General features: G+C 33.9%; 5 protein-coding genes and 1 long non-coding RNA gene across 11 annotated transcripts; 3 read left to right on the forward strand and 3 right to left on the reverse strand.

The window, feature by feature from the left end:
• Nucleotides 1-342: 342 nt before the first annotated feature.
• LOC127173088 (GTPase IMAP family member 8-like) lies at nt 343-17,078 on the reverse strand. Its single transcript, XM_051122726.1, has 6 exons — nt 17,028-17,078; nt 16,703-16,747; nt 3,000-3,641; nt 1,855-2,661; nt 1,481-1,588; nt 343-1,356 (listed from the first exon to the last, which is right to left on the reverse strand). The coding sequence occupies exons 2-6, from the start codon at nt 16,710-16,712 to the stop codon at nt 1,247-1,249; spliced, it is 1,677 nt and encodes a 558-aa protein (XP_050978683.1). The 5' UTR covers nt 16,713-16,747; nt 17,028-17,078; the 3' UTR covers nt 343-1,246.
• LOC127173093 (uncharacterized) lies at nt 5,790-7,170 on the forward strand. Its single transcript, XR_007828711.1, has 3 exons — nt 5,790-6,306; nt 6,659-6,805; nt 7,033-7,170. It is a non-coding gene; the product is annotated as an uncharacterized LOC127173093 (long non-coding RNA).
• Nucleotides 11,317-16,397, reverse strand: LOC127173090 (GTPase IMAP family member 7-like). Its single transcript, XM_051122728.1, has 4 exons — nt 15,730-16,397; nt 13,501-14,298; nt 13,096-13,200; nt 11,317-12,936 (listed from the first exon to the last, which is right to left on the reverse strand). The coding sequence occupies exons 2-4, from the start codon at nt 14,249-14,251 to the stop codon at nt 12,806-12,808; spliced, it is 987 nt and encodes a 328-aa protein (XP_050978685.1). The 5' UTR covers nt 14,252-14,298; nt 15,730-16,397; the 3' UTR covers nt 11,317-12,805.
• Nucleotides 17,079-19,566: 2,488 nt separating the features above from the next.
• Nucleotides 19,567-21,712, forward strand: LOC127173445 (GTPase IMAP family member 6). 4 transcript variants are annotated; one of them, XM_051123351.1, is made up of 3 exons: nt 19,567-19,635; nt 20,451-20,525; nt 20,745-21,712. In XM_051123351.1, exons 2-3 carry the CDS (start codon nt 20,510-20,512, stop codon nt 21,587-21,589), a joined length of 861 nt encoding a protein of 286 aa, XP_050979308.1. In that variant the 5' UTR covers nt 19,567-19,635; nt 20,451-20,509; the 3' UTR covers nt 21,590-21,712. The 4 variants fall into 4 exon arrangements, with proteins under 4 accessions (XP_050979308.1, XP_050979310.1, XP_050979307.1 ...); XM_051123353.1 differs by having other exon boundaries at nt 19,575-19,635; nt 20,455-20,525; XM_051123350.1 differs by having other exon boundaries at nt 19,613-19,635; nt 19,935-20,525.
• A 207-nt stretch (nt 21,713-21,919) lies between these two features.
• Nucleotides 21,920-23,533, reverse strand: zgc:194981 (uncharacterized protein LOC561073 homolog). Its single transcript, XM_051123354.1, has 4 exons — nt 23,352-23,533; nt 23,055-23,257; nt 22,862-22,975; nt 21,920-22,245 (listed from the first exon to the last, which is right to left on the reverse strand). The coding sequence occupies exons 1-4, from the start codon at nt 23,368-23,370 to the stop codon at nt 22,162-22,164; spliced, it is 420 nt and encodes a 139-aa protein (XP_050979311.1). The 5' UTR covers nt 23,371-23,533; the 3' UTR covers nt 21,920-22,161.
• A 15-nt stretch (nt 23,534-23,548) lies between these two features.
• Nucleotides 23,549-27,813, forward strand: si:ch73-106k19.2 (glycine N-acyltransferase). 3 transcript variants are annotated; one of them, XM_051123347.1, is made up of 5 exons: nt 23,549-23,988; nt 24,091-24,198; nt 24,717-24,840; nt 24,939-25,065; nt 27,168-27,813. In XM_051123347.1, exons 1-5 carry the CDS (start codon nt 23,893-23,895, stop codon nt 27,574-27,576), a joined length of 864 nt encoding a protein of 287 aa, XP_050979304.1. In that variant the 5' UTR covers nt 23,549-23,892; the 3' UTR covers nt 27,577-27,813. The 3 variants fall into 3 exon arrangements, with proteins under 3 accessions (XP_050979304.1, XP_050979306.1, XP_050979305.1); XM_051123349.1 differs by having other exon boundaries at nt 23,549-23,835; nt 27,168-27,812; XM_051123348.1 differs by having other exon boundaries at nt 23,550-23,967; nt 27,168-27,811.
• The last annotated feature ends 101 nt before the right edge of the window (nt 27,814-27,914 follow it).

The following is a 27,914-nucleotide window of genomic DNA, read 5'->3' on the forward strand; positions in this document are numbered from 1 at the left end:
ATTTCCTTTCGCCACAAAGAACCTTCTGTGAAAGAGAAAGGTTCTTCAGATGTTAAAGGTGCTTTATGGAACCATTTAGACAAAAAAGGCTCTTCTATGGCATCGTGAAGCACCTTTACTTTTAAGAGTGCAGCGGAAGTGTTTCCCATAGGTTTACTCACTATACTAATAATTATAAATGGGAGAATTGTCATTTGCAGCTATTTTATTATTGGACTAAATCTCTTAGAGCAGGGTATAGGTAAGGAGATGAGAGGTAATGTAACAGGTCTGACAGTGCTACAGGGAGACAGGAAGAACATAGACTGTATGCAACTGTATATAAATTTCAGCCTAAAAGTGATACTTCATTCAAAAGCAAATTTTACTATTTTATTAATACTATATAGTATTTAAATGTAAAAATAAATATATAAGACATGGATATACATGAAGAATTTCTAGATTTCTGATAATGTGTACAGAATAAGAACTGTCTTGAAAGAAAGTGTTATTAAAGTGATTTGCGTAAGACAAAATTATGTTTTTTTATGAGTAAGCTTTATTATGTATAGCTACTCACTTCCTACTTCATGATTAAAAAATAAGCTTATGTTGTAATCAGAGATGCTGAAATGTCCTGTGCCCTGTGAAGTTGGAAAACTTCTCCTCCCACTTGTAAATAGTAATTAAACAGTGTAAAAAATGACTGCCAGGATGAGATAACTGTAATCATTCAGAATTCATTCATTGTTTGCAGATCTCATGCATATTTCGTGTCTGTCTGTGGATCTTTATTCAGTAGATCACCTGCATTAAGCAAACAAAACAAAGGCCGGAATTCTAACATGAAGGAAAAATGTTAACAGCTTTGCTACTAACCAAATACAACACAATAATAAGAAAAAAAACTGAGGGCATATATACACAACAAGCAACTAAACAAGACATAGGTGTGATAATGAGCAATGAAGGAAAAAAAACTAGTAATGGAAACCAAGAAACAGTAACTAAGACTGGAACAAACAAACTAATGACCATAAAAACGAAAGTGAAACTAAACATGACTTCAATCATTTCAGTTAATTTCAATTTTCATTAAATAAAAATATGAAGTGATTTTAGAACTCATACAAGAATACCTATTATTAGGCATTAGAAATATTAACATGTATTTCTCACAATTATTAACACATTCAAAACAAAAATAAAGTTGAATAAATTAACAAAGTGTAGCAAATTTATAAATGTATTCTGTAAACTGTTTTTATGTCTCGTCTCTGGCCTCTAGACTGCTGATGTTGGAGCTTGTTCCATATCCAATTGAGCTGTATTCATCACATCTTTGAAGCCACCCCAACACCTTCTCATGTAAATCTGTGAATATGAAAATCCGATGGGTAAAAAATCTCTGACAAGAAAATAAACTAGTTTTATTTTTAATGCTATAAAAATATATCACAATCCAGACCAAGAAAACATGTAAAGCTAAATAACTTACCAGATGATGCTTCAGAAGTCTGATTGTTCAAGAACCCATCCATTAAAGTTACTTCCCATCTGCTTCCTTCTCTCCTCATTTTCTCCTTGAGTTTATTATTAGCTGAGACTGAAATAGGAAGATGTAACAGGGAGTGCTATGACATTAACATTTAAAGATGTCTTCTGAAATGTAAAATAATTACTAAACTTAAATATAGCTCTTTAGTTGCTTTGCATGGCAGACAAAAACTGCAAAATCATATTAAATCTGTAATGAGGTAATGAGCTGTAATGAAGGAGCTTAGCCCTAATTGTTGCTTATAGCTATATTATAAGTATAGACAGACAAATTGCCATTTGCAATTGCAAGTCATTTTAGCAGTGACAACTTACAGTCTAGAGGATCTGACTTGCTACGGTGACTTTTTGTCTCTAAACATTCAGTAAAATCCATCCCTAAGTGTTTTAGTCGACTTTTGATCCCTTTAAACCTGTTGATAATCTCCTGCTGTAATAATTCCATCATACGGTCAGCCTCCAGACTTATTTCTTCATCTTGTTGTGTGTCAGTATCATAAATGTTTTCTTCTGCAGCACATTGAGTGTTGAGGCAGAACAGACTGTTTTCTGCCACCATCTCATCAATCTTCTGGAGCAGATCTGTGACTTGACCTCGGTTATTCTTGTTTGTGTTGTCAAAAACATGATATCTGTTCCTGCATTTCTCAATCAGCCACTGGAGGGCGTCACCTTCACTCTCAATGTGCTGCTCGATTGAAATATCTGGAAATCTGTCACCCCATGTGAACAGAACTATGGTGTGTCTCCAGACATCCTCCCTCAGAGTGGCCATGTACTCTCTAATGATTCTTTTCTGTTCATTCATGAACGAATTATCAATAGGAATCACCAAGATCATAGCGTGAAGGAAATGTATTTGTTGCAACTGGTCTACACTCTCCGGGATTGCAGCCTGTGCGTATTCTGGAATGAATTTAGATGAGAAATACTTCCACCAGCCTGGAGTGTCCAACACAGTTATTGATCTACCATTCACTACACCAGTATGGCTTGTACACTTTCGTGTTCTTCTTATCGGAAATATTTCATGATTGAAGATTGTGTTTGCGGTTGAACTCTTCCCAGACAGAATCCAACCCAGCAGAACAATTCTCAGCTCTGAGAGAGGAGCCACAGCATCTTCAAGAAGAAACAAATTAAAAATACAAATAATTTGTAGGTTCTTGCATGTTTGCAATGTGCACTACCAGTCAGAAGCTTGGACACATTTAATCCTTTTTTATTGTGACCGTCATATAATAAAGATTGAGTAAATGTGTCTAACCTCTTAATAGTAAAGTCAGAAAAACTCTGAAGTAACACAAACAGAAGTATGGGAATGACGTAGTAATCAAAACCTGTGACACACTCTCTTATATTTGAGCTTCACTTTCACAACTCCATCTCTGGACATTCATGATTTAATATAAATTCAGTCCAAACTTTTGAATAGTAGTAAACATGTCTGTACAACTTACTTCTTTCTTTTAGTAGGTTTCTTTTGCCCTGAACTGTTTCTTGTTTGGCTTTTGCTCTTCTTTCATTTTCATCTCTCTTTCTCTGAATGTCAAGCAGCTTGTCATCATATATTTCAAAATGGTTGCCATTATTTGCCACCACAACATCATCAATCTTGTCAAGTAGAGCTTTGACTCCAATACTTTTATTTTCAGAATCAAATACATGATATCTTTCTTCACTTCTCTGTATGATCAGCTGAAGATCTTTGTTCTTTAATGAATCAGTTTGTGTAAGCAGCACTATGGTGTGTTTCCAGATTTTCTCACCGAAGAGACTAAGGTGATTCTCCATGGTCAGTCTGTTTTCTTCAGTAAAAGGCAAACTGAGATTAATGACCAGAAGAAAGACATGAGGTCCTGGTGGACACAGAAAAACACTACAAACCAGCTCTTGTTTAACAATCTCTGGCGAGTCTTGCAAATCAAAATTCTCCCACCAACATGGTGTGTTGATCAGAGTAATCTTTCTTCCATTCACTTCACCGTCTTTCCTCACAGATTTCACAAAGTGTTTGTCAGACTCAACTTCATCACCTAAAATGCTGTTTATCACTGAGGCTTTGTCAGATTTCTGCCACCCAAGAACAACAGCTCTTATTTCTGTCAGAAAAGAAACATTTTACCAAAGCAAAGTCTGATGAGGTAAATTAGCAAATACATAGCACAATCAAAAATATTTTACTAAATATTCTATGTGAATTATTTTAAAAGGATTAAAATCAGATTTTTAGAAAGTGTGGTTAAACCAATTAGATTTTAAGTTGTTTTTCTGTCGTTCTGGACATGCATGTAACATACTCAACGTTGCAGTGATTAATTGTTCTCAAGATTAATTGTTAAGCCTATTCTGTTGTGTTTACATTAAAGAATCTATTTTTATTTATCAAAAGCAATAGACAATTACCATTTACCAAACGGAGCCTTACCTTGTTCCATCTTTCTTGCTTTCTTATGCGTTTTAATCAGAGAAAATGAAATAAACACTGAATCTGTCAGTCAGCAGTTAATGCTGCGTCACGTGCTATCAGAAAATTCTTACTTCCCACTTTTGGAGACTGAAGTGCTTTGTTGACAAAGTACAGGAACACACAGATATTTAGTCAGTATCCATAGGATTTTTATTAAAGTAACCATATAAAGATTTACTGTGCTAGTAAAAATGATTTCTCCGTCAAAATGATTTCAGAGTTTCCTAGTTGTAAGCATGTTCATGTCCAATTTCCAACAAAGAAAACTCCTATTTATAAAATCAAAAAGCTTGTGGTGGCAGCATAAACCCAAAGATCTAAAAATACTTGAAAATTACTGCTTATGAAATGCTTCAAAAATATAAGATACTGGCAGTGATGCATATTAAGGAATAGTTCACCCAAAAATTAAAATTCTGTTATTATTTACTCACTCTCATGTCGTTCCAAACCTGTAAGACCTTTGTTCATCTTAAGAACGCAAATTAAGATATTTTTTCAGATTCAGAAGCTTTCTGACCTTCCATAGACAGCAATGTAACTGAAATGTTGCCAGACTCAGAAACATAGTAAGGACATCAGTTATTCAACCATAATTTTAACAAGGTATGAAAATACTTTTTTTCAGAGGATCTGAGCAATAATCTGACCGCAGGCATTTGGGGATATAATCCTTTCCTGGCACTGTAATGACAGTGAAGGAACAGGTAACACAAAAAAAAAAAACATCGATGATCGGCGCCAAGAGCCTCATGGTTAGTGCGCCAACATACAACGCAATTGCGCTCACGACGACCCGAGTTCGACTCCTGACTCATGGTCCTTTGCTGATCCCACTCCCCTTTCTCTTCATCCAATGCTTTCCTGTCTACTCTACACTCTCCTGTACAAATAAAGGCATAAAAAGTCCATAAATAAATCTCTAAAAAGAAAACCACCAATGACTACAACACTCAGCTGCGTTAGCTATTAGCAAATATGTGTATATAACATATCTATATATTCACATTACAATAAAAATGCATGCAAAATGATTTTGAATTAGTTAACTTCATTACACTTCTCAATAACATGACATTAAACTTCCATTAAAATTATTCCCCATATGCTTCCTTCTGTTCATATCTTCTCTGTGAGTTTTTTTATAAGATGAGACTGAAAGAATGCGCAGGGAGTTCTGTGTAATGAGATTTATAGGCTGTAATTAGGGTGCTTAGTCTATACGGGTACAGGCTACATGCTCTATAAGGAGAGAGGCTGGAAAAGGTAACCTGATGTAGGCCTAACTGTTTGCTGTTTTCCTTTTAGCTTCTCCCAGCCGCCTTCATCTTCAATTTGTTTTGCTTGCCATCACGAGCCCACTTTCCTTCGCGTCAATTTCGGTTTCTTATAAGCAAAAAAAAAAGATTTCTTTCCCCAATCTCGTCATTGTTTACAATAAAACCGGAGCGCATTCTGAGTGGAGGAGCGTGACACTGGCGGTCACACTGAGCCAGCTAACCAATCTGAGACCATTGCGTATTTCTGTGAGAGGGCCTTCATGACAACAGCAAATCATATAAGCGTTCAAAGGGAAGAGGATAGAGTGGTGTAGAATAAATTAAATGATGTGAAAAATAATGTTTTTAGGCATTAACGCATGTTAGACTGCACAAAATCAACCCTAGGGGGAAAAACAGTCAACCACCCCTTTTGAGCATTTAAAAGATGTCAGACAATATTAATCCTGCAAGACAAATCAATGTTGTTTTGTTTTTTTTTTTTCACAGAGAGCTTCTGCAACAAAGTGTGTGTGTGAGAGGGAGAGAGAGAGGGTGATGCCTGGAGAGACACACCCGCTGCACAAGCTCATTCCTAATAGACTGTACATCCTGATTCACACAAGATACAAGATTTGCTGTAAGATTTGAGGATATTTCTGAATTTGCTCACAGGTTCAAGTGGATCACTTCAACCTGCCATGGCCATGGAGAACAGCAAAGAGGGATGTAAATGCACAAATGATTGCAGTAAATGCCAATGCCATTGTCATACAATAACCAAAAGTCCAAAAACTATGCAAAAGACTGTGGAGGAGAAGACGTCTGAGACTACTGAAACTTTGAAAGAGCCTGCCCCCTGTCATTGTGGCTACTGTTTTTGTGGCCCCAGTGATTGTGGCCCTGGTGAACCTGACTCCTGTCATTGTGGCTCCTGTGACTGCGGCCCTTGTGACTGTGGCTCCTGCGACTGTGGCTCCTGTGACTGCGGCTCCTGTGATTTTATGTGTATGTGCTTGTAGGATGATGTTCTGACAGGTGAGAAACATATTTTATAATCACTCTCTTTAATCGCTGCTTCAAAAATATGGACATTTTATGATTTCTCTCCAGATTGTGAAGTTTTATTGAACTGTAATTTAAAAAACGTCAAACATATGTTTGAATAAGGTGGTCTGGCCACAATAATTAAAATATGCTGCTAAAACTTACTAACACTTTCCAGTAAGGTGTCAATTGTCATGATTAAGCCTAGTTAGATTAGATGCAAAATTCACTGTTACCTGTTGTTTGAAAATAAATGTTTTGGGAGTGTGTGTACACAACCACTTTATAATGATAAAAAGTGTTTTTTTGTTTGTTTGTTTTTTTTTTTTGTGATCAAATCAAGCCATTCACAGATTCTTGGCAGAGTGATGTAGTTCTGCACAAGCCACTCCCACAATAGTTGATTGGCACTGGTGTTTTATCACAGACCCGCCCTGAGAGAGCTGTAAAGAGTCCGCCATTATTTCGACACCGGAGCAGGTACTTACAGGTACAGAAATTGGTAAAACCCAAATAAACAACGTCAAACAATGGTTCAGTCATGAAAAAATACTGAAACTTAGATTAGAAATACAGACTCAGTGTCCAAATTTCAGAAAAATTCAAAGTTTAGTCCAGGGAAAGGTCCAAAGAAGGACAACAACAAAATACCACAATTCAAGGTGAGTATGATTTGTTCTATCAGTTCAGCAAAATAATTGTTCTTTTTACTTCCAGGTACATTGAATTACATGGGCGGCTCGCCATGTACAAACAACTGCCGGGACAGATCAGGACTCCAGAGTAGAAATAACGACACCATAAAACATGGAAGGAAAAGAAGAATTTAAAAAAACCCAGCCTTAATAAGACACAAAGCCAAAAAAACATAATTAATCATTCAATAAACATGTTCAAATTAAATAAATTGTCTGTTGCATTACTCATTTCTGCATCATTCTATAATTAGGGGTACATTTAGAATTTTGACAATGTGAAGAAAAAAGTTTGTATAAAAATATGTCATTTGAAACAATCTTTATTGTATAAACTGCTGTATAAATAAAGGTGATCTGTAGGAATACGTGCATAAAATACTGATACTATCCACTGTCCTCAGACTAAAATAACTAAAAGTGTTTTATCCATGTGCTTCTAGAGGAAATATCATCATACTGTGCAAATTATGTGAGAATGGGGCAAACCATTCCTTTTTTAAGGGGGGTTTTCTAGTGGGTAACTTAGTTGACAGTGGTTTATAAACAAGGTATATCACAATAAACACTTCCTTCTTGATAACCTAATCTAACTGAAGGCAAAATGATAAAATAAATTTATATTTAAGGTCATTTTCATGCTTAAATGCAGAGTAGAATGAGCAACTTTACAAAATCGGACAGCTGAATACCAAGATTGTATGTGATATAAAGCATAATTTTTGAACAAAAGATATGACTTTTTCAACATGAAGTATTGTGATTGGGAAAAAATATCATATAAGCATCGGGGGTTTATATTGATCAAAATAAAATAAAAATATACTTCATGGACATGAGATGTATCTTATGACGTGGACCATGTAAACAATATGCTTTGTATTTTCCTGTCAAAATAATGGCGTTCCTTGGAATTCTTCAGCTTATACATCTATACATCTTTATTTTGCAATAACAACTGTGATGATGTACATAATTCAACTTATTACACAGATGCTTGCCACAAAAGTAAATAATTAGACATGAAACACTGATCTGAGCTGAAGTATGTGAATGCAAATCTTCAATGAACAAATCAGTTGCCAGCAAGTGACAAGTTCAAGCTACACTGACATTTAAGGGATACAATGCAGTCATACCACTTTTATTACACAACAGTTCACCACATAAATAACTAAGTACTAGTACTTACAGTACTAGTTTGTTAGTTATCTTATAATCCTTTACAGTGTACAAAATGGCAGCAGCTACATTTGTATGAACAATAGAGCCACGATACAAGGATGACAGAATTAAGAAATTGTACACATAATATTAAATTGAGTTGTAATATTTTATTAGCTAACCACCAAGAAAAACTATCAAGCGTATAGCGCTGACTTAAGTTGCCCGGATGTGTCTGCGTTATTAGCTTTTACCAGTTGTCATCGGGGAATAAAATACCTTGGAATGTCACGACTGACCAATCAGAATCAGGCATTCCACAGAGCCGTGTAATAATTTAATTTAAAGCACAGATGCCACAAATTCAGACTTAACAGCTTTTATTTACTTTGAGATCATTCTGAGGTTAAAAATGAGTTTTTTGCTCAAATAATTAAATTTCAAGTTTTTCAAAACTTTTCTGGTGAAAGCTTTAATCCAAACTCCCTGATTATTTTTACCACTTGCATTAATCTTCACTGTAAAACGTTTTCACCTGTTTAACTTAAAAACGTAAGCTTAGCATCTGCCGTAAAATTTTAAGTTAAATCAACTTAAAACTACAGGTCATTTTAACTCATTGCAATAAAATGTACAATTTTAAGGCAGCTTTTTACAGTGTTGTCTCATGTTCTTCCTATGAACTATGAGGTCATCAATAAACACAAGGACCTCTGGTTTAAATCTCCCATATAATGTTCCATTAGCCGTTAAAACGTGCTTGGTGCATTTATGATTTCTTGTGGCATCCGGTTAAATCCCCAGAAACCTAGTGGGCATACAAACGCGGTTTTCTGCTTATCAGACTACTCCCTCTCAATTTGATAATAGCATGACTTAAAGGCAAAGACTGAGAACCATTTTGATCCAGTCAGGACTTAAAAAGCTTTGCATCTTATGCATCTTTTATATGCATGTTTTATGGTCTGGGAGTTTAATTTCCGGAAGAGTTGTTTTTCTTCCACACAATGACTATTGGGGACGAAAATGGAGATTCTGACTCCCTGATAACCTGCTTCCAGAAGCTCCTGGAGATGCTTCCTGACTGCGTCCACATCTTGGGGATGAATAGGACAAGCTCGTTACTTGAAAAATGTATTATCATTAACCTTTATCCTGTGCTTCACTTTATCTGTGTGTACATAGTCCAAATTATTTAAAGCGAAGACATCACACTGTAAAAAACTATTTGTTGAGTCAACTTAAAATAATTTGTAACCTGGCTGCCTTAAAATTTTAAGTTCAGTCAACTCAAAAAAAGTTTATTCAACTTGAAATGTTAAGTTATACTAAGTGACAACTTAGATATTTGAAAATTTTAAGGCAACTGGGTTACTTACCCATCTATTAAGTTTAGCAAACACAAATATCTTAGTTGTTTCTTAGTACAACTTCACATTTCAAGTTGACTAAAGTTATTTTAGTTGACTGAACTTAAAATTTTAAGGCAGCAGGGTAACAAATTATTTTAAGCTGATTCAACAAATTGTGTTTTTTATTTTTTACAGTGTGGGCATAGAGTTTAACAAGGAAGTTATTCTCTCCTTTCACTCAGGTAATAATGCGGAAATTTCCAAAATCAATCAGGGTCCATCTTCTCAATTTCAGTTCCATTCTTGGATATCTCTTTCCCCATTATTCTTTGTACAGCATGAGCTTTTAAGAATTTCTTTTGCTCAAATAATCAAATTTCGGATTGTTTAAATAATATAAACTTTCTTTTTAGACATTATGAACACAAATTCACGTCTACAAGTAAATGTGTGAGTATAGACAACACAGCGACAATGGTAAGTGTATATTAATAGTTGGATACCCTGGTGAAAAAAACAGCATATGCTGGTAGGTATGTTTTGATGCTGGGATGCTGGTTAGGTATGTTTTGGTGCTGGTTTAAGCTGGTCCTTAGCTGGTTTATGCTGGTCATGTTGCTGGTCAAGGAATAAATATACTTTGTTGCTACCCACCACTGACTAAATCACACCAAATACAGAACTTAAAACTTGCGAGGTTAAGTAAAACTAACTTGTCACATTCACAATGTTCTAATGTTTAGTGTAAAATGGCATAAATTCATATAAAGCTTGTTTTTCTAAATGTCTGTATGCACTGCATTAAAGTTTATTTTATTTGCAGATGACAGGAATTTGGCTGGAGGCCAAATTCCTAGGAACTGGAATCTCAATTGGTCCAAAAAACAGTGTATCTGTTCTGGGTTCAGAAGTGTCATGTTCAGTCATGTAATCAGACAGATACTAATTCTCTTTGAACATTCACATATGTAACATTTTACTACCGAACCATGAAAACAATAAAATATCAACATTTGTGAGATTTAGTGATCAAAACGGTTTGAGGTTAATTGATATAAATGTGTATCCCTGAAACGACGTTGTGTTATGTTAAAAGTTATTATTTGATATTCCCATAATTTGGACATACATATTAATGTAGATGTACATTTTCTTTCATTAAAATCTAAAAATAAAATCTTTTCTAGTGTCTCTATTATGACATATCTTTAATTAAAATGACCTTGGACCACAAAACCAGTCATAAGGATCAAGTTTTTAAAAATGAGATATATCACCTAAGAGCTGAATAGATAAGTTTATCAAGTACAATTAAATAATTAAATAATAATGTATTAAATATTTTTAAATATTATGAGATTTAATTAAAAACTACATTTTTAAATATTGTTTTAGATTTAACTGTGGAAGCTACTATACAGTATATTCAGCCAACACAGACTTGTCGCTTTGTTATTCTGAATTTACTATATTTTACTACTGAATTTATGGCCTAGATATGAAAAAAAGGAACTTTGCTATAAATAATTAGAAGCCATATGCTATCTCTTACTATCTGTAGAATTGAAACAGTACTTCACCTAAATTGGGTGGACATTAACTGTAAAAAAATCCACAAATAAACATATCAGACAATTATGTATGGGAGGATTGCCAGTTGCAGTTATATTTTATTTTACTGTTCATTGAGCTGAACTAAATCTCTTACAGTGGGGTCAGGGTAAGAAGAGAAAAGGTGGATCTTGATGTGGCACAGCACCTTTATTAAACAAACAAAACAAAAGCCGGAATTCTAACACGGAGGAAAAATGTTAACAGCTCTGCTACAAACCAAATACAATACCAGACAATGGGAATGATCACCGTCGAAAACTATGACAAGGGGTCGCTTTTCAGAAAATGTTTTCACGGGAGCGCGCACATATGATCAGCGTCAGAGGAGCAGAGTGCTGCTGTAAATTATGTTTCATGTCTTACACTAGAAAACGTCCACTGGACAAGCTAGATAATGCCATGAGCGTCTGAATGATATTAAACATTAATGCAGCTGTTGTTGTCTAGTAATGTATTACCAAGAATGCTTCATTGTTAGATGTTTTAGCGCTTGTTTGTAAAACGTATTCTGATTTCTTGATAAACGTAGGCCTATCTTATAGTCACATATACATATACATATACAGTATATAGAAGGCTAGGGTCAAATATGACATGTCAAATTTTACAGCTATCAAAATACAATACTCCTCTTTAATTATTTCATAATATCATCATATAACATCAATTTTCATAATGTTCAATAAAGTGACTCATGTGAAGTGTGAGCTCCTCTTCGTTCTTTACTTTATAAAGCATACTGAATGTGTCCACAGAGCCTTCTGGAGACATTTAACTTCTGCATCAGTCCTTTTCCATTTATACAGTGCAAGAAAGTGAACATTATTCACAACAATATTACCTGGAATCCAGAGCCTCAGGCAAACATTGTTTGTATAGAAACAAACGTTGTATAGGGTTGTTTGTATACAAACAAACGTTGTATAGGGTCAGCAAACCCACTTTTTTGGTGTCAGACAATTTATTTATATTTTAATAAATAAGTTTTATTTATTTTATAACTGGTTCATTTGACTAGTTTGTTTACATAATCATGTAATGAGGTAATATATAGGCCTATGCAATTATATTATTAAAGCACCCAATAATGATGTGAAACATTGATGCATATCAAGTCAACAAACTAGTCTTCATCAGCTCATCATCAGATTTTTACATAAACCATGAGAAAGCATAAAAACGTTCCTTTGGCCGCTTCCATCAAGTGCTCTGTTCACACATGTTCATCCATTCACTGGAACTGTTTACCTTTATTAAGCAAACAAAATAAAACCAAAAAAGCTGGAATTATAACATGAAGGAAAAATGTTAACAGCTTTGCTACAAGTCAAATACCAGACAATGGGAAGAAAAAACTGAGGGAACATTTACACAACAAGCAAATAAACAAGACACGGGTGGAAAACCAAGAAAACAAAAACTAGATACTGATAAAAGGAAACAGGAAGTAAGACTCAGGATAACAGAAGCAAACTAAAGTCCATAAAAATTAAACTAAGACTAAATGTGACTGTTCAGTCATTCAAATTACTTTAAACTTTCATATTCATATTTCATAACTTCCAAATAATTTCATATTATATTAGAATTATTAAATGCATTCAAAACAAAAAGGTTTGTTTTTGATATAAACTGCATGTGTATGAAACATGTTCAAACAGTGCTTCATTTTCTACATCTTTTTATACCACGGGGCTCTGGATCTTCTGGACTGCTGATGATGGAGCTTGTTCCACATTTAACTGAGCTGTATTCATCACATCTTGGAAGCCACCTCAACACCTTTTCATGTGAATCTGTGAATATGAAAATGTGAGGGGTACAAAATGTGATCTCTGACAAGAAATTAAATTAGTTCAAGAAATACAGTTAATTTACACTATATAAAAAGGAAAAAAAATTATTCAAAAAACAAAAAAAACAAATGTGTAGTCTCAAAAATGTAAATTACTTACCAAATGATGATTTATTCTGAATGTTCAAAAATGCTTCCATTAAAATTGCTTCCCATCTGCTTCCTTCTCTCCTTATCTTCTCCATGAGTTCCTCATCAGCTGAGACTGAAAGAGGAAAGAGTGCACAGGAAGTGCTCAAATACTTCTCAAGACATTAACATTTAAAATGTATTCTAAGAAGTAATTTATTGCTAAATTAGAATATAGGTTGCTCTTTAGTTGTTTTTGCATGGCAGGAAAAAAATATGAATAACCAAACAATACACAGGTAAAAAGCCTATTAAAATGTGTAATAATGACATTAATAAGCTGTAACAGGGTGTATTGTGCTTGGTCCTAATTACTGTTACAGCTATATTGTCAATATTAGACAGGAAATTACAAGTCATTTTAATAGTGACTTACAGTCTGGAGGGTCTGACCTGCTGCGGTCACTTTTGGTCTCTAAATTTCCAGTGAAATCCATCCCTAAGTGTTTGAGTTTACTTTCAAACCCCTCAAGCCTGTTGTTAAACTCCTGCTGTAGTAATTTCAGCACACGGTCAACATCCAGACTTATTTCCTCATCTTCTTGTGTGTCAGTCTCATGAATGTTTTCTTCTATAGCACATTGAGTGTTGAGGTGGAACAGACTGTTTTCTGCCACCATCTCATCAATCTTCTGGAGCAGCTCTGTGACTTGACCTCGGTTATTCCAGTTTGAGCTGTCAAAGACGTGATATCTGTTCCTGCATTTCTTAATCAGCCACTGGAGGGCGTCACCTTCACTCTCAATGTGCTGCTCGACTGAGATGTCTGGGAATCTGTCACCCCATGTGAACAGAACTATGGTGTGTTTCCACACATCTTCTCCAAAAGTGGCCATGTACTCTCTAATGATTCTTCTCTGTTCATTTCTAAATGAAGTCTCACCAGGAAACACCAAGATCATGGCGTGAGGGAACTGCATATGTCGTGATTGGCGTTCACGCTCTAGAATTGCAGCCTGTGCATATTCTGGGTCAAAGAAATACTTCCACCAGCCTGGAGTGTCCAACACAGTTATTGATCTGCCATTTACAACAGCAGTATGGCTTGTACACTCTTGTGTTCTTTGCATGGGAAATACTTCATGATTGAAGATTGTGTTTCCGGCTGCACTTTTCCCAGACAGCATCCAACCCAGCAGAACAATTCTCAGCTCTGAGAGTGGAGCCACAGCATCTTCAAGAAGAAACAAACATAAAAAACTACAAATAATTTGAAGGCATTTGCATGTTTGCAATGCACACTACCAGTCAAAAGTTAGACAATTTTACACATTACTACAACTGTCTTCCAAATTTTAACAGTAAAGTCATGATAACTCTGAAATAACAAATGGACATAATAATAATGTAAAATGTGATGCAAATTAAAATACAAGTGAAATTTTTACGTTTTTCATCATTTAAAAAAAAAAAAAATCCCACATAAACATCAAAATGACTGTTTATACACAATGCGACTGTCCAAAATAAACAAATAAGAGGTATGTGATTGCCTGTCTGTTGCTAAACAACTTGCCATAACATTGCAAAGTTCTGCACCGCAATGCAAGATTAATAGCACATCAGCTAATTAATACAGTTAACTATATTAATAGTGAATAAGTAATAACTATTAATTTTGTTAATAGCTCTGGAGCATTATTTCATAACCCAGGAGGAAAAAAGCAGAGTTCAGGGTAAAAAGTGGATTTTGTAAATAAATAAATAAATAAATAAATGCTCATTTTGTTAAGAAATTTGGTAACACTAATATGTATATATTGGTAAAATACTTACAATTCACAAACTTTATAGTTAACTTATAATTTATAATCTGTAGTTAATACATCAATAAATTCTATACAAATAGTGAGTTCTTCATAGTCACTGCAATTAACAAAATTATTAATTAGCTCATATGTAAGGAGTTATGTAATGCTTAGTTAACTTATTAACCATGAATAATTCTCATTTTAGATTATTGGAAAATGGGAAAATGTCATTAAGTGCTTTAAACCAAACAATTTTGATTCATATTCAGTGTTCCTTAAAATATTTACAAATACATTAAAGGACACAAACACACACACTATATTTTGGTTAATTACAATGAAAATGAATGAAAAACTCACTATTTATGTATTAACTACAGTTTTTAAAATTATGAACTCAGTACTAGTTTTTAAATGATTTGTAAATACTTTACTAGTGTATAATTATTATAAAGCATTACCAGAAATTCATATGTACACTGCAAAAAAAAAAAAACACAATTTGTTGAGCCAGCTTAAAATAATTTGTAACTCTGCTGGCTTAAAATTTTAAGTTCAGTCAACTAAAATAAGTTTAATCAACTTGAAATGTTAAGTTGTACTAAGTAACAACTTAGATATTTGTGTTTGTTAAACATAAAAGTTTCAAAAAATAAGTTGAATCATCAAATATCTAAGTTGTCAGAAATTCATTTCAAGTGGAGTAAACTTTTTTAGAGTTGGCTGAACTTAATTTTAAAGCAGCCAGGTAACAAATTATTTTAAGTCACAATCTTGCTAAATTAATTTTAAGCATTTAAGCAGAAGTCCAAATGTTTGACTGGTAGTGTATTTGTCTGCAAGTCTGTACTTACTTATTTCTTTCAGTAGGTTTCTTTTGCCCTGAACTGTTTTTTGTCTGGCTTCTGCTCTTCTTTCATTTTCATCCCTCTTGCTCTTAATGTTAAGCAGCTCATCATCACGTGTTTCAAAATGCTTGCCATTGTTTGCTGCCACAACATCATCAATCTTGACAAGTAGTTCTTGGACCTCAACACTTTTGTTTTTAAAATCAAAGGCGTGATATCTTTCTCCACACCTCTGTAGGATCTGCTGCAGATTGACTCCTTGATTCTCAATGTGCTGGTTGATGATTTGTCTTTCAAATCACCTCCTGTAAAGATCACAATGGTGTGTTTCCAGACTGTCTCACCAAAGAGGCCAAGGTGATTCTCGATGCTGAGTTTGTTTTCTTCAGTAAAAGGCAAACTGAGGTTAATGACTACGAGAAAGACGTGAGGCCCTTGTTTACACAGAAAAACACTGCAAACCAGTTCTTGTTTAACAACCTCTGGAGAGTCTTGCAAATCAAAATTCTCCCACCAACATGCCGTGTTGATCAGAGTGATCTTCCTTCCATTTACTTTTCCATCTTTCCTTACAGATTTCACAAAGTGTTTGTCAGACTCAACTTCATCACCTAAAATGCTGTTTATCACTGAGGCTTTGTCAGATTTCTGCCACCCAAGAACAACAGCTCTTATTTCTGTCAGAAAAAAACATGAGGACATTAAAAAAGACAAACATTTGCAATTATTTTTATAAAGTCTAAAGAGATCATTTTGCAAGTAAATATACACACAAATCTATTTGACAATCTAATATTTAGAAATGTTTCTTAACAAATTTTATTAAAATCAAATTTTTGGAAATGTGTTTTAACAAATTGGATTTTAAATTTCTGTCATTCTGGCCATGATAAATGTTTAAACATTTACACATTTAGATGCTTGCATCAATCAAAAGCAAAGTACATCTGTCATCTTATCAAACTGCCTGTGAACTTACCATGGTTCATCCTGCTTTCCTTCTTATGTGTTATCCAAATGAAACCTTTAAGACGGATAAAAAGCTATTATGAAATACAAGAATAAACAAAACAAACATGCTAAACTGACACCCAGGATGAATGTATAATGTAAGTACACTTAAGCTTGACAGGCTGGTGTTTAGAAATAAAGCAGGAGTATCTTAACCTGTATTTTTATACTTGGAACTAGGGTTAAATATGTACTGTATATAATCTAACATAATGCATGACTAAAAATATTTTATATATTAACAAGTAGTAAAAAAAAAAAAAAACATTTTTACATGAAAGATTGAGATTTACCGTCCCTTGAAGAGTGCAGTATTGAAGTAGAAGCTCCTGTTTCTACCTGCAATCACCTCGACACAGATATGACAAGCACAACCTTGGGACACACTCATAGACTCATCGCTTCAGAGTGAAAGCAAAATTCACTAATTACAAAATAAAGGTCACAGAGAAATGGTTCATCTGAAAATTAGTATGACGTCAACATTTCTCACCCTCATGTCTTCTTAAACCACTAGTAATAATAATATTAAATCACTAAAACACAGTTAAATAAACCAAAAGACTCAGGGCTTACTACGAGACAATTCTTTTGCATAATTTTTTTTTTTTTTGACACAAGCCTGAATCCATTTTACTCAACGATCTAGAAAAACAGGCTTTTTATGTAAGCAACACTTGAAAATGACAGCTTATGAAGCACTTAAAAAAATATAAGATATTAAACATGCCACAAAGTATATAATGAGGCACACATTAACAAAGCATGTATTGCTGACAACATTTCACCATTAGAAATAATTTCCAGCATTATTTTTAGGCACAATGATCTGAGAGCAGGTGTTTGGGGATATTATTGTTTCCTGGCACCGCAATAACAGTGAAGGAACAGGTCATGATCTGAGAAAACAAATAAATAAGAAAACAATGAAAGGACTTGACAGTTCTCAATTGCATTAGTTGTTAAGAAATGTGTGTATATATATTCACATTACAATAAAAATGCAAACAAAATAATTTTAGATTAATTAAATTCATTTACACTTTTCGATAAGTTTATATTACTATTTATACTGATCACATATGCCTAATATATATGTGCAAAACCAGAATTTCATAGTTGTAAGAACCGAATATATTTAAATATTCATATTTAACTAAAATGTAAACATTTAAAAAATAAAAAAGCATGTAAATTCAATTGTACATGAATTAATTTTCATGCAAAATATTTTTACTGGATAAAATTCAAGTAATATATGTGACCCTGGACTACAAAACCAGCCAAGGGTCAGTTTTTCAAAACTGAGATTTAGACATCACATGAAAGCTGAATAAATAAACTTTTCTTATTTGGTCAAGATATAACTATTTGAAATCTGGAATCTGAGGGTGCAAAAAAATAAAAAATATTGAGAAAAATCACCTTTAAAGTTCTTAGCGATGCATATTACTAATTAAAAATTAAGTTTTGATATATTAATGGTACTAAATTTACAAAATATCTTTATGGAACATTATCTTTACTTAATATCCTAATGCTTTTTGGCATAAAAAAAAATATCTATAATTTTGACCCATACAATGTATTGTTGGCTATTGCTACAAGTCTACCCGTGCTACTTATGCTACCCAATGAGAAGGTGGTAATTTTCCAAATGAATGCTACTAAACGATAATAACAATGAATGTATATACATATATTTACTTTAAAATATACTTAAGATGAGTTTTCATGGTCAATTACATGCAGTTTCTTAATTTTCCCTCAATCCATAGGTGCATACCATATGCTTGTCAAAATTATGATTCATCAGTTTTAGTTATTCCCACCAACAATTATATTTACAACGTAAGGACACGCGTATGAAAACAGTGAAAGTTGAAAGTTTTGAAAGTTGAAAGAGTGAAACAAACCTTAGTCCTTAAATTAATAGATATCCCAAATGAAAATTCAGTCTTAGCATTGAATCCAGAGCATCTACAAATGGAACCAGACCAACAGCTGATCGATTTATAGATTATAAATTTCTGTGTTTGTTTAAGCATCATATTAGCATAAGGTATAGTGTTTGATCCGCTAAACAGATGTGTCCTTTGTGGACAAAAACACATAAACGTTACTGTAGATACTGTTCTTCACGACAAAATGCATATTTGCAGTTTTCTGCACTTTTCTACGGTCTACGTTTGCTCTCCTTTGAACGCAAACTAATTATGAGATTATGAGATAATGCATTAACTAATATTAACAGTGCGCAACACATTCGTTACAGTATTAAATAATCTTTTTTTTAAATGATAGTTAATAAAAATACAACTTTTTGTTAGCTCAGATACGAATGTTAACAGATACAACTTTTAATTTTAATAATGCATTAGTAAATTTTGATATTAAAATTGATGTTAATCAATGCTTTAGAAGTACTGTGTATTGAATCTCTGCACTGTTTTTTATGTTGACAATTTGATTTCATTCAATACAGTTTTCATTTAGTACACATTGCCCACTGGGTTCAAGTAATTGGAGTTACCAGATCGGGGCATTTTTAGACCATGTTACCTGATTGGCTGCCGTCATGGTGACGGTAGGTTTAGGGGTGGGGTCAGGTAAGGGGGATCATTTTCATTGCATGATTTAGAAAAACACAGCAATGTGAAAACACCCACAAAATCAGAATCACCCACTTTTGTTCTACAGAGACCTCAGTCTCACCTGGTTTCATGTAGGCCCACCCACTTAAACATTTAACATTCTGTTATTCTACCCAGCAACTACTGTGTAAAAGGAGAACACAAATTTCTATTGCCTGAAAAAGGTGAATATGTACAGGTAAATGGCTGGTTGAGCATGCAGCATTCTCAGCTCAGCAGTGATTTCTTCTGACCATCTAATCGTGTGGTAAGATCTAAATTTTTTTTTTTTTTAAATGCACCTATTGTTAATATTTTTCTCAACATTGAACTGCTCCCACGTTTCAAACTCACATTCCTTTTCCTCTATTATTAGTAGTACGTTATATGGCATTATACATATATGAAGATGTACAACTTAAGTATGTTTTTGAATATATAATACAGATTTAATTCAACATACTTGGTGAATCTACATATTAGATATTAAGGGTGTTTTAGCCAGATTTATGCTATCACTAGACATGCACAAGCAATTCCATGATTTCAAACCATTCTGCTCTATAGTATCAAATTAGTCACTACTAGTAGCTATTGACCTAGCAAATACTTGAAAAAGATGTTGAAAAGATGTAGAAAAGGAACAGACATCTCAACAACACTGAGATTTGGTTGAAAGGTGAAAAGCGTCTATGCGCCATTTCCTACACCACATGACGCTTTGCACGAATTATGGGAGCAATGTCCATTGGTGATAAACAACTGTAACTGGTTACAAAAACACCCAAGAGTAAGTCACTTCTTTATTTGCTTGTAAAATATTCTACAGTGCATTTTCTATGTTTATTGATAAATTAAGCATGGTAAAAAAAAAAGGATCGCAGCCCTTTTCAAGTAAGCATGTAATGTATCGGTCGCCATGACAAGGGAAATACATGCAACGTCATAAATGTATTATATACAGGGGTTTTTTGACAGGTTGTGTCATATGTCTAAAGTGTTTACATATTTAAAGCATTTTGTTATCAATTTTGTGTTAACCAGCTAAAGAAGTTCAAGTTGTGTGATTTTATTTTTTTTAAGACAGATTTTTTTCAATTGAAAAGTCTCTTGGCATTGCTCAACCTAAACACAGAGGAAACATGGCTCATCCCCTTGGTAAGTCAAGCTTGAACAAGAAAATTTATATATTTGTGAACCGTCATAAACAACAGTTTTCCAAACTGTAACTGGTTAACACCCAAAATTAGCTAAAGGTGCCAGAGAGATACAATTTAGCACTTTAGTGATTGTCAAAAACATAAAAATGGTATGGTAAATCATTTAGCGACACAGTAAAAAAAAAATTAAAAAAATATGATATGCTCCATTTTGCAGATCTGAGGATTTTGTTGCTGGGTCAAAAAGGATCAGGAAAGAGTGCAACAGGAAACACCATTCTGGGCAGAGATGAATTTAGAAAAGGACTGTCTCCACATGGCACTTCAACCTGTCAGAAACGTACTACAGTGATTGCTGGAAGGAAACTTTCAGTAATTGACACTCCAGAGTTGTCTGATACATCGATGCCTGAAGAGGATCTAAAAGCTGAACTAGTGAAGTGCTTCTACTTGACTGCTCCTGGACCTCACGTGTTTCTGCTGGTCATCAGACTGGATGACTTTAAGACGTGTAACAAGTTAAAAAACTCAGTGAAATGGATTGATGAGACCTTTGGAAAAAACGCTGCACGTCACACCATCATTCTGTTCACTCATGAAGATCAGCTGAAGGGTAAAACTTTAAATGAGTTTGTCAGAGAGAGTTCAGATTCATGGGCACTGATTCACATTAAATATAGGGGTAGAATTCACTCTTTCAACAACAACAACAAAGACAAACAATTTCAGGTCTTAAAGCTGCTAGAAAAGATAGATAAATTAGTGGAGGAAAATAAAGGAGAGTACACCAATGAGATATATAAGGAAGCTCAGAGATGGAATGAATTTAAGATTTTAAAAGACGTTAAAGCAGTAGCAATTAGAGAAAGTGCATATCGAAGAGGAGCAAAAGCAGCAACGGACGCATCAGAAGAAGCACATGAAACAGTAAAAGAGCATGGAAGAGCAACAATAACTTTTGCAGAAGCAGGAGCTGCAGCAGCGGCAGCAGGAGGGGCAGCAGCAGTAGCAGCACGTAAAGGAGCAGGGGCAATTTATTCTTTTTTTACACAGTATATGTAATGTATAGCCTTCGATGATAATACTAAACCATTAGGTTGCACGCATTGCATGTACAGTGAATTACAGTGTGGGAAACCATGATGTATTTTACTCAAAGAAAACAAAATAAAACTGACCAGATTAGATGTTTTGCTTTTTTTTGTCTCTTCTCACTTGATTTAGCAGTTTTCAAAACTATGGTGAGAACTAACCGGTGCTGAAATAGGTGCTTTCATGATCCTTTGTAGATCCACATTGTAGATATTTTAACTTAAGACAAAAGCTGCCACCTTAAATTTCTTAATGCACACATGCTCTCTAAATAACTAAAATGATTAAAACAACAAAAAATACTGTGGCACAATTAATTTTTTATTTAATTTCTGGCACTTCAATGATTCATTAAGATATGCTATTTTAACTAGAAACACATGCTTTTATATTACTTATATTGATAATAACAGCTGATGATATACTATAAAACAAAACAAATTACTGACCATGAAAATTTAACATACTAGAAGCATTAAGGCTTGAATAAAGCTTGTATTGCAGACAACATTCTACCATTAGAAAGCATCAAAATCCTCAAGTCAGACACACTGATCTGACAGCAGGTGTTTGGGAATATAATCATTTCCTGGCACTGCAATGACACTGAAGGAACAGCTCATGATCTGAGAAAACACACAAACAAGAAAACACCAGAAATCACTCTCAACACCCAATCAAATTAGTTGTTAAGAAATCTATGCACATTTATATATTCATATTTAACACATGCAAAAAAGAATGAGATCAGTTCACATAAATTCAATGACACAAATTAATTTACATATAAAATATTTTATTTATTTTATATATTTTATGTATTTATTTTTATATATTTTTGCTGTTGTTTTTTCATTGGACAAAATGCAAAAAGCTAATTAAAATTTTACTAAATCAACAATGCAAAAATTATATTAATTTATGTAAATTCAGTCACACATGAATTCATTTTCATTTTATTTATTCTGAATTTATTTTGTAGGACAAAATGCACATTGTGTATATTAACAAGCATCAATTTACAAGCAAAATATTTTATTCCATTCATCTTATTTTATTAGACAGATCCAAATAATATATAACAATATTTACACTATAGCGTGCAAATTGCATATGCCTAAAATATGTGCATAATCAGAAAATGCAGTCCTTTTCACTGGTTTCACAATTAAAGATTATATATTTCACACAATGCATCACAACACACAATAAAAATACAAAATTTAATCATGCATTTCTCACCTCTCCATTAGACTCCAAAGCACAGTTTGTCACATTCACACTGGCGTGATTCTCGCAGACTGTCTGCGCAGCTTGTATCTGTAGCATGTATTTAACCCGTGCAGGAGGATAGAGCTGCAAAAACACAATATTACATCAAATACATCAGATTAGAGCAGAAGTATGTTATACAATATATAACAAAGACACTTACCTGAGCTGCGTCTGATATGATATCCACCACTTTAAAGGCATACGGATAGCTATTCATGCGATTGTGGACATCCATGGCAAAGTTTGCCACATTAATGACATTATGGTTGTAATCCAGCATCACACTGTGTCCTGACACAATAAAAGCTGAGAAAACGGATGCAAAAAGAGTGAGAATGCAAACCATCTCGGCAGGTTGTGAATCTGTGGGAACAAACGCAAAGCCAAAAATCATCTGGGTGTATCAGTATGAGGGTGGAAACATTAATAGCCATAATTTCCTGACGGTTTAACACACCTCTATTTATCTGCTGCATAAGAGCTTCTCAGGTTTCTGCATCCTGCTGACGGACAGACGCTCATGCTGGAGTCAAACTCACAGATGATCACACAAAACCCATCTCATATTCTCATGTTCTTCACTGCAGCTGCAATGATGTGTTTACATCATCTTTTAGGTCACATGACCAGCTGCATGCATCAGGACCCAAGCTGAGCAGTCCATAATATCTCCTGCTGAAAAAGACTTAAGGAACAATTCTTGCTGGAAAAACCAGCTTGCTGGTTTTAGATGATCTAAGCTAGTTCTAAGTGCTTTAAACTATTAATTCAAACCAGTTTGATCAGTGCAAGCCAGGCAGAGACTAGCTGAACACATCAACCACTCTAGGCTGCCAGAAAAGTGTTAATGTTTGATAGAAACGATCCACTTTTGCATGCTGCATTACCATAAACATGGCTGTCCAGTTGTCAACAACTTCCCTGACTTTGCACTCGGCTTTGTGAGTTTTTGTTAACCCTTTGTTGGTCTGTTTCTGTTAGCGTCTTATGTTCACAAAATGATCATTCTTGGAACCGAGGAGCTCAAACAAGCTGAAAGCATTTTGAAGCAGAGTTTTCCAGAGTCCATCAAGGTGTGGCGAAGGTTTAAGAAAGTACTTTACTTTTGACTGAAAATGATAACCTATCAGATTGCCACAGCTTTTATTTTCACTCGCTTAAGGGGAGCAGCTGGTTAATATTCACTTCTTTTTCAGGTTTATGGCTGTATATTCAACATAAACAGAGGGAAACCTCACAATCTGGAGGTTATTGCAGACCAGTGGCCAGACTTCGCTGTCATTATTTGCAAACCGAAAGTTCAGGTAACATCATTTGTGGTTCTCCATTTACAAAAACTAGCCATGTTTTAACAGCAGCCATTGTTTAACTGTGGTATTTGAGGTAAACCAAAGCGTATGTAAAACTATACTTTATAAACGATGCTTAGTACTGTTATTGGAAACTAAAATGAATAAAATAATTTTTGTTGACTTAAATCTGAAATAAAATAAAACAAATATTAAATGGAAAACTTCAGCTAAATAAAATTTAAATAAATAAAACAAAAAAAATTAAGTTTAAGTAATAAAATTATTAAAAACTAAAACTGAAAAAAAAATAATTAAAGCTAAATATTTTTAAAAATATAAAATGACAACAAACTAAAATAAAAAAAAACTAAAAATATACAAATAAAAGCTATTAAAAATGTTCATAATTATTACAATAACACTGATTTAGCTATTTATTGTCAAATAGCTAAATCGATATATAAACCATGACATATTATAGATATTATTTACTTTATATATTTTTATATAAGTGCATTTTTTTAAAACAGGGCACAAAGGATCGAGAAGGAGATTTTAACATATACAGCATCTACTCAAAGAGCAAAGACACCCTGAAACAATTTCTGAACAGGCCTGGTGTTATCAATAAGGATGCATTCACATTATTGGCAGGTACACACTTTATCCATCATCAATTTAATTGCCTGAAATAACTACTTTTGTGTCTGTGTCAAGATAAAACATGCACAAACCTGTTGGTTGCCCTAAAGGGGTTGACATCAGGCATTTAGACGCCGTTCAGGAGTTTGCAGATCAACATGGAGTTCCCTGGAAAGTTCAAGTAGTGATGAACGTCTTACTGCTGCAAAATGAACGACAGCTGCAGTTTAAAGAAAGGTGCTTCATTATTATACAGACTTTTAAACTGTATGTGATTGTCTTTACCTTTAAATATCAGTTTAAAAATAATTCTGATGTTACTGACTTTAAATAAGACGAATGGCTTCTGGTTCTTTCACAAATGAGTGTGTGAGTTCGCTGAGCGGGTACGAAATACCGCGAAAATGACGGATTGCTTTACGGCAGCAACAAATGCACGTCTTGAGCCAAACACGCTTCACTATTTTCAATAAACTGCTTTTTGTTTAATCACTCTGTGGCGTTTTGGGTAATCTCTAGTATGTTTGCCATTAAAAAATTGTTTTGGAATGATCTTTATTTAGAGTTTACAAAGAAAAACTAGATGAGTAAAGTTTGAGAACGAACTTTAAGTTGTCTTGAGAAAGCCTAGCCTGACAGTTTGAAGCAGTTGTAAAAGTGTGGAAGCAGCTAGCATGATTTAACACATTGCTTACATGATTTAACATGTTGTTAACATGTTTTAGCATGATTAGCTTGTTACTTGCATTTTTATAGACTGATTACAATGTTGTTAGCATGATTAGCATGTTGTCATCATAATTTTCTAATTACTAGAATGTTCTTAGTATGATTTGCAAGTTATTAGCATGTTTCTAGCCTGATTAGCATGTTGATAGCATGTTTCGCACATGATTAGCATGTTAATAACATATTTCGTTACTAGCTTGTTAACATGTTTCTAGCATGATTAACATATTACTAGCATGTTGCTAGCATTTTTCTATCATGATTAGCATGTTACTAGCATGTTGCTAGCATGATTAGCAAGTTACTAGCATGTTAGCATGATTAGCATGTTGCTAGTATGTTTCTAACATGATTAGCAAGTTACTTGCATGTTGTTATCACAATTAGCATGTTACTAACATGTTGTTAGTATGTTTCTAACATGATTAGCATGTTGTTACCATGATTAGCAAGTTACTAGCATGTTGCTAGCATGATTACCAAGGTAATAGCATGTTTCTATCATGATTAGCAAGTTATTAGCATTATGATATTAGCATGATTAGCAAGTCCCTAGCATGTTGCTAGCATGGTTAGCAAGTTACTAGCATGTTTCTAGAATGATTAGCATGTTGTTAGCATGATTAGCAAAGTTGCTAGCATGTTTCTAGCATGATTAACAAAGTTGTTAACATGTTTCTAGCATGATTAACAAAGCTGCTAACATGTTTCTAGCATGATTAGCAAGTTGCTAGCATGTTTCTAGCATGATTAGCAAAGTTGCTAACATGTTTCTAGCATGATTAGCAAAGTTGCTAACATGTTTCTAGCATGATTAGCAAAGTTGCTAACATGTTTCTAGCATGATTAACAAAGCTGCTAACATGTTTCTAGCATGATTAGCAAAGCTGCTAGCATGTTTCTAGCATGATTAACAAAGCTGCTAACATGTTTCTAGCATGATTAGCAAAGCTGCTAGCATGTTTCTAGCATAATTAGCATGTCGCTAACATGTTTCTAGCATGATTAAAAAAGCTGCTAACATGTTTCTAGCATGATTAGCAAGGTTGCTAGCATGTTTCTAGCATGATTAACAAAGCTGCTAACATGTTTCTAGCATGATTAGCAAAGCTGCTAGCATGTTTCTAGCATAATTAGCATGTCACTAGCATGTTTCTAGCATGATTAGCAAAGCTGCTAACATGTTTCTAGCATGATTAGCAAAGCTGCTAACATGTTTCTAGCATGATTAGCAAAGTTGCTAGCATGTTTCTAGCATGATTAGCAAAGTTGCTAACATGTTTCTAGCATGATTAGCATGTCGCTAGCATGTTTCTGGCACGATTAGCAAGTTATTAGCATGATGTTAGCATGATTAACAAAGTTGCTAGCATGTTTCTGGCATGATTAGCAAGGTTTCTACAAATTTTTTTCTACGAAAATGTTATAATTTTCATGTATTTATTTTATTTTATTTTATTTATTTATTTTTGGCAGATTTTTCAGGACTTGATGAAACTAAACATTAAACTAAACACATTTCATTGGTTTTAAATGCCTTATTTAAAAAAAAAAAAAAAAAAAAGAGCCTATGTAAGTTGACATTTTCTTATTATTTTCGTTATTTCCAGTAACGCTGGACTCAGGTTCGCTCCGCTCAGTCCAGCTCATGCACATCTGGTGAACAGCACGTGGAAATATGGTGGAGATCTAAACAGCTACAACTCCGTGCTGAACTACATTACCCATAATCCTTCACTGTGCGTGATAGACGAGGGCGGCACGGAGCCCGTCTCCTGGCTGCTTGTGTACCAACACGCTGCTCTTGGTTTGCTCTACACGTTACCACAACACAGACAGAAAGGCTACGCTAAGTTTCTGGTGTCTATGATGGCCAAAAACCTCCTGGAACAAGGACACCCTGTGTACTGTTTTGTGGAGGAGGAAAATGACTTTTCCAACAAGCTTTTCACGTCACTGGGTTTTCAGAATACACCTGATTACAAGGCTGTGTGGTTTGAGCTCAATAAAAGACAATAAATAACTTTAAAAATTACTAGAGGTTTTTAATCACCTCTTCATTATTCGTAATATTTATAATTTTTTCTATTAAATTTATATGCTTTATATATATAAATTTATATTAAATTTATATTGTAGCTTTCAAAAAAATTATAAATTATATATCACTTAAAAATGTCACTCTGGAGTATATACTGTATATATTAGTGCTGTCAAATCATTAATCGCATCCAAAATAAAAGTTTTTGTTTACATAATATAAGTGTGTGTACTGTGTATATTTATTGTGTATATATAAATACACACACATGCATGCATATATTTAAGAAAAATATATTATGTTTATGTATGAAATA

This window comes from Labeo rohita, chromosome 11 (assembly GCF_022985175.1).
Source record: "Labeo rohita strain BAU-BD-2019 chromosome 11, IGBB_LRoh.1.0, whole genome shotgun sequence".
In the NCBI taxonomy this organism is placed as follows: Eukaryota; Metazoa; Chordata; class Actinopteri; order Cypriniformes; family Cyprinidae; genus Labeo; species Labeo rohita.

What these genes read in the sequence shown, in the direction of transcription:
- LOC127173088 (XM_051122726.1), bottom strand. An exon ending in CAAGTCAGATCCTCTAGACT is followed by an intron (nt 1,589 to 1,854) that starts GTAAGTTGTCAC and finishes TTCCTATTTCAG; the next exon opens with TCTCAGCTAATAATAAACTC. An exon ending in GACTTCTGAAGCATCATCTG is followed by an intron (nt 1,357 to 1,480) that starts GTAAGTTATTTA and finishes TCATATTCACAG; the next exon opens with ATTTACATGAGAAGGTGTTG.
- zgc:194981 (XM_051123354.1), bottom strand. An exon ending in TCATATCAGACGCAGCTCAG is followed by an intron (nt 22,976 to 23,054) that starts GTAAGTGTCTTT and finishes GTGTTTTTGCAG; the next exon opens with CTCTATCCTCCTGCACGGGT. An exon ending in CTTTGGAGTCTAATGGAGAG is followed by an intron (nt 22,246 to 22,861) that starts GTGAGAAATGCA and finishes GTGTTTTCTCAG; the next exon opens with ATCATGAGCTGTTCCTTCAG.
- si:ch73-106k19.2 (XM_051123347.1), top strand. Translation starts at nt 23,893, where the DNA reads ATGATCATTCTTGGAACCGAGGAGCTCAAACAAGCTGAAAGCATTTTG. An exon ending in TGTGGCGAAGGTTTAAGAAA is followed by an intron (nt 23,989 to 24,090) that starts GTACTTTACTTT and finishes CTTCTTTTTCAG; the next exon opens with GTTTATGGCTGTATATTCAA. An exon ending in TTTGCAAACCGAAAGTTCAG is followed by an intron (nt 24,199 to 24,716) that starts GTAACATCATTT and finishes TTTTTAAAACAG; the next exon opens with GGCACAAAGGATCGAGAAGG.
- LOC127173090 (XM_051122728.1), bottom strand. Translation starts at nt 14,251, where the DNA reads ATGCTGTCTGGGAAAAGTGCAGCCGGAAACACAATCTTCAATCATGAA. An exon ending in CAGGTCAGACCCTCCAGACT is followed by an intron (nt 13,201 to 13,500) that starts GTAAGTCACTAT and finishes TTCCTCTTTCAG; the next exon opens with TCTCAGCTGATGAGGAACTC. An exon ending in TCAGAATAAATCATCATTTG is followed by an intron (nt 12,937 to 13,095) that starts GTAAGTAATTTA and finishes TCATATTCACAG; the next exon opens with ATTCACATGAAAAGGTGTTG.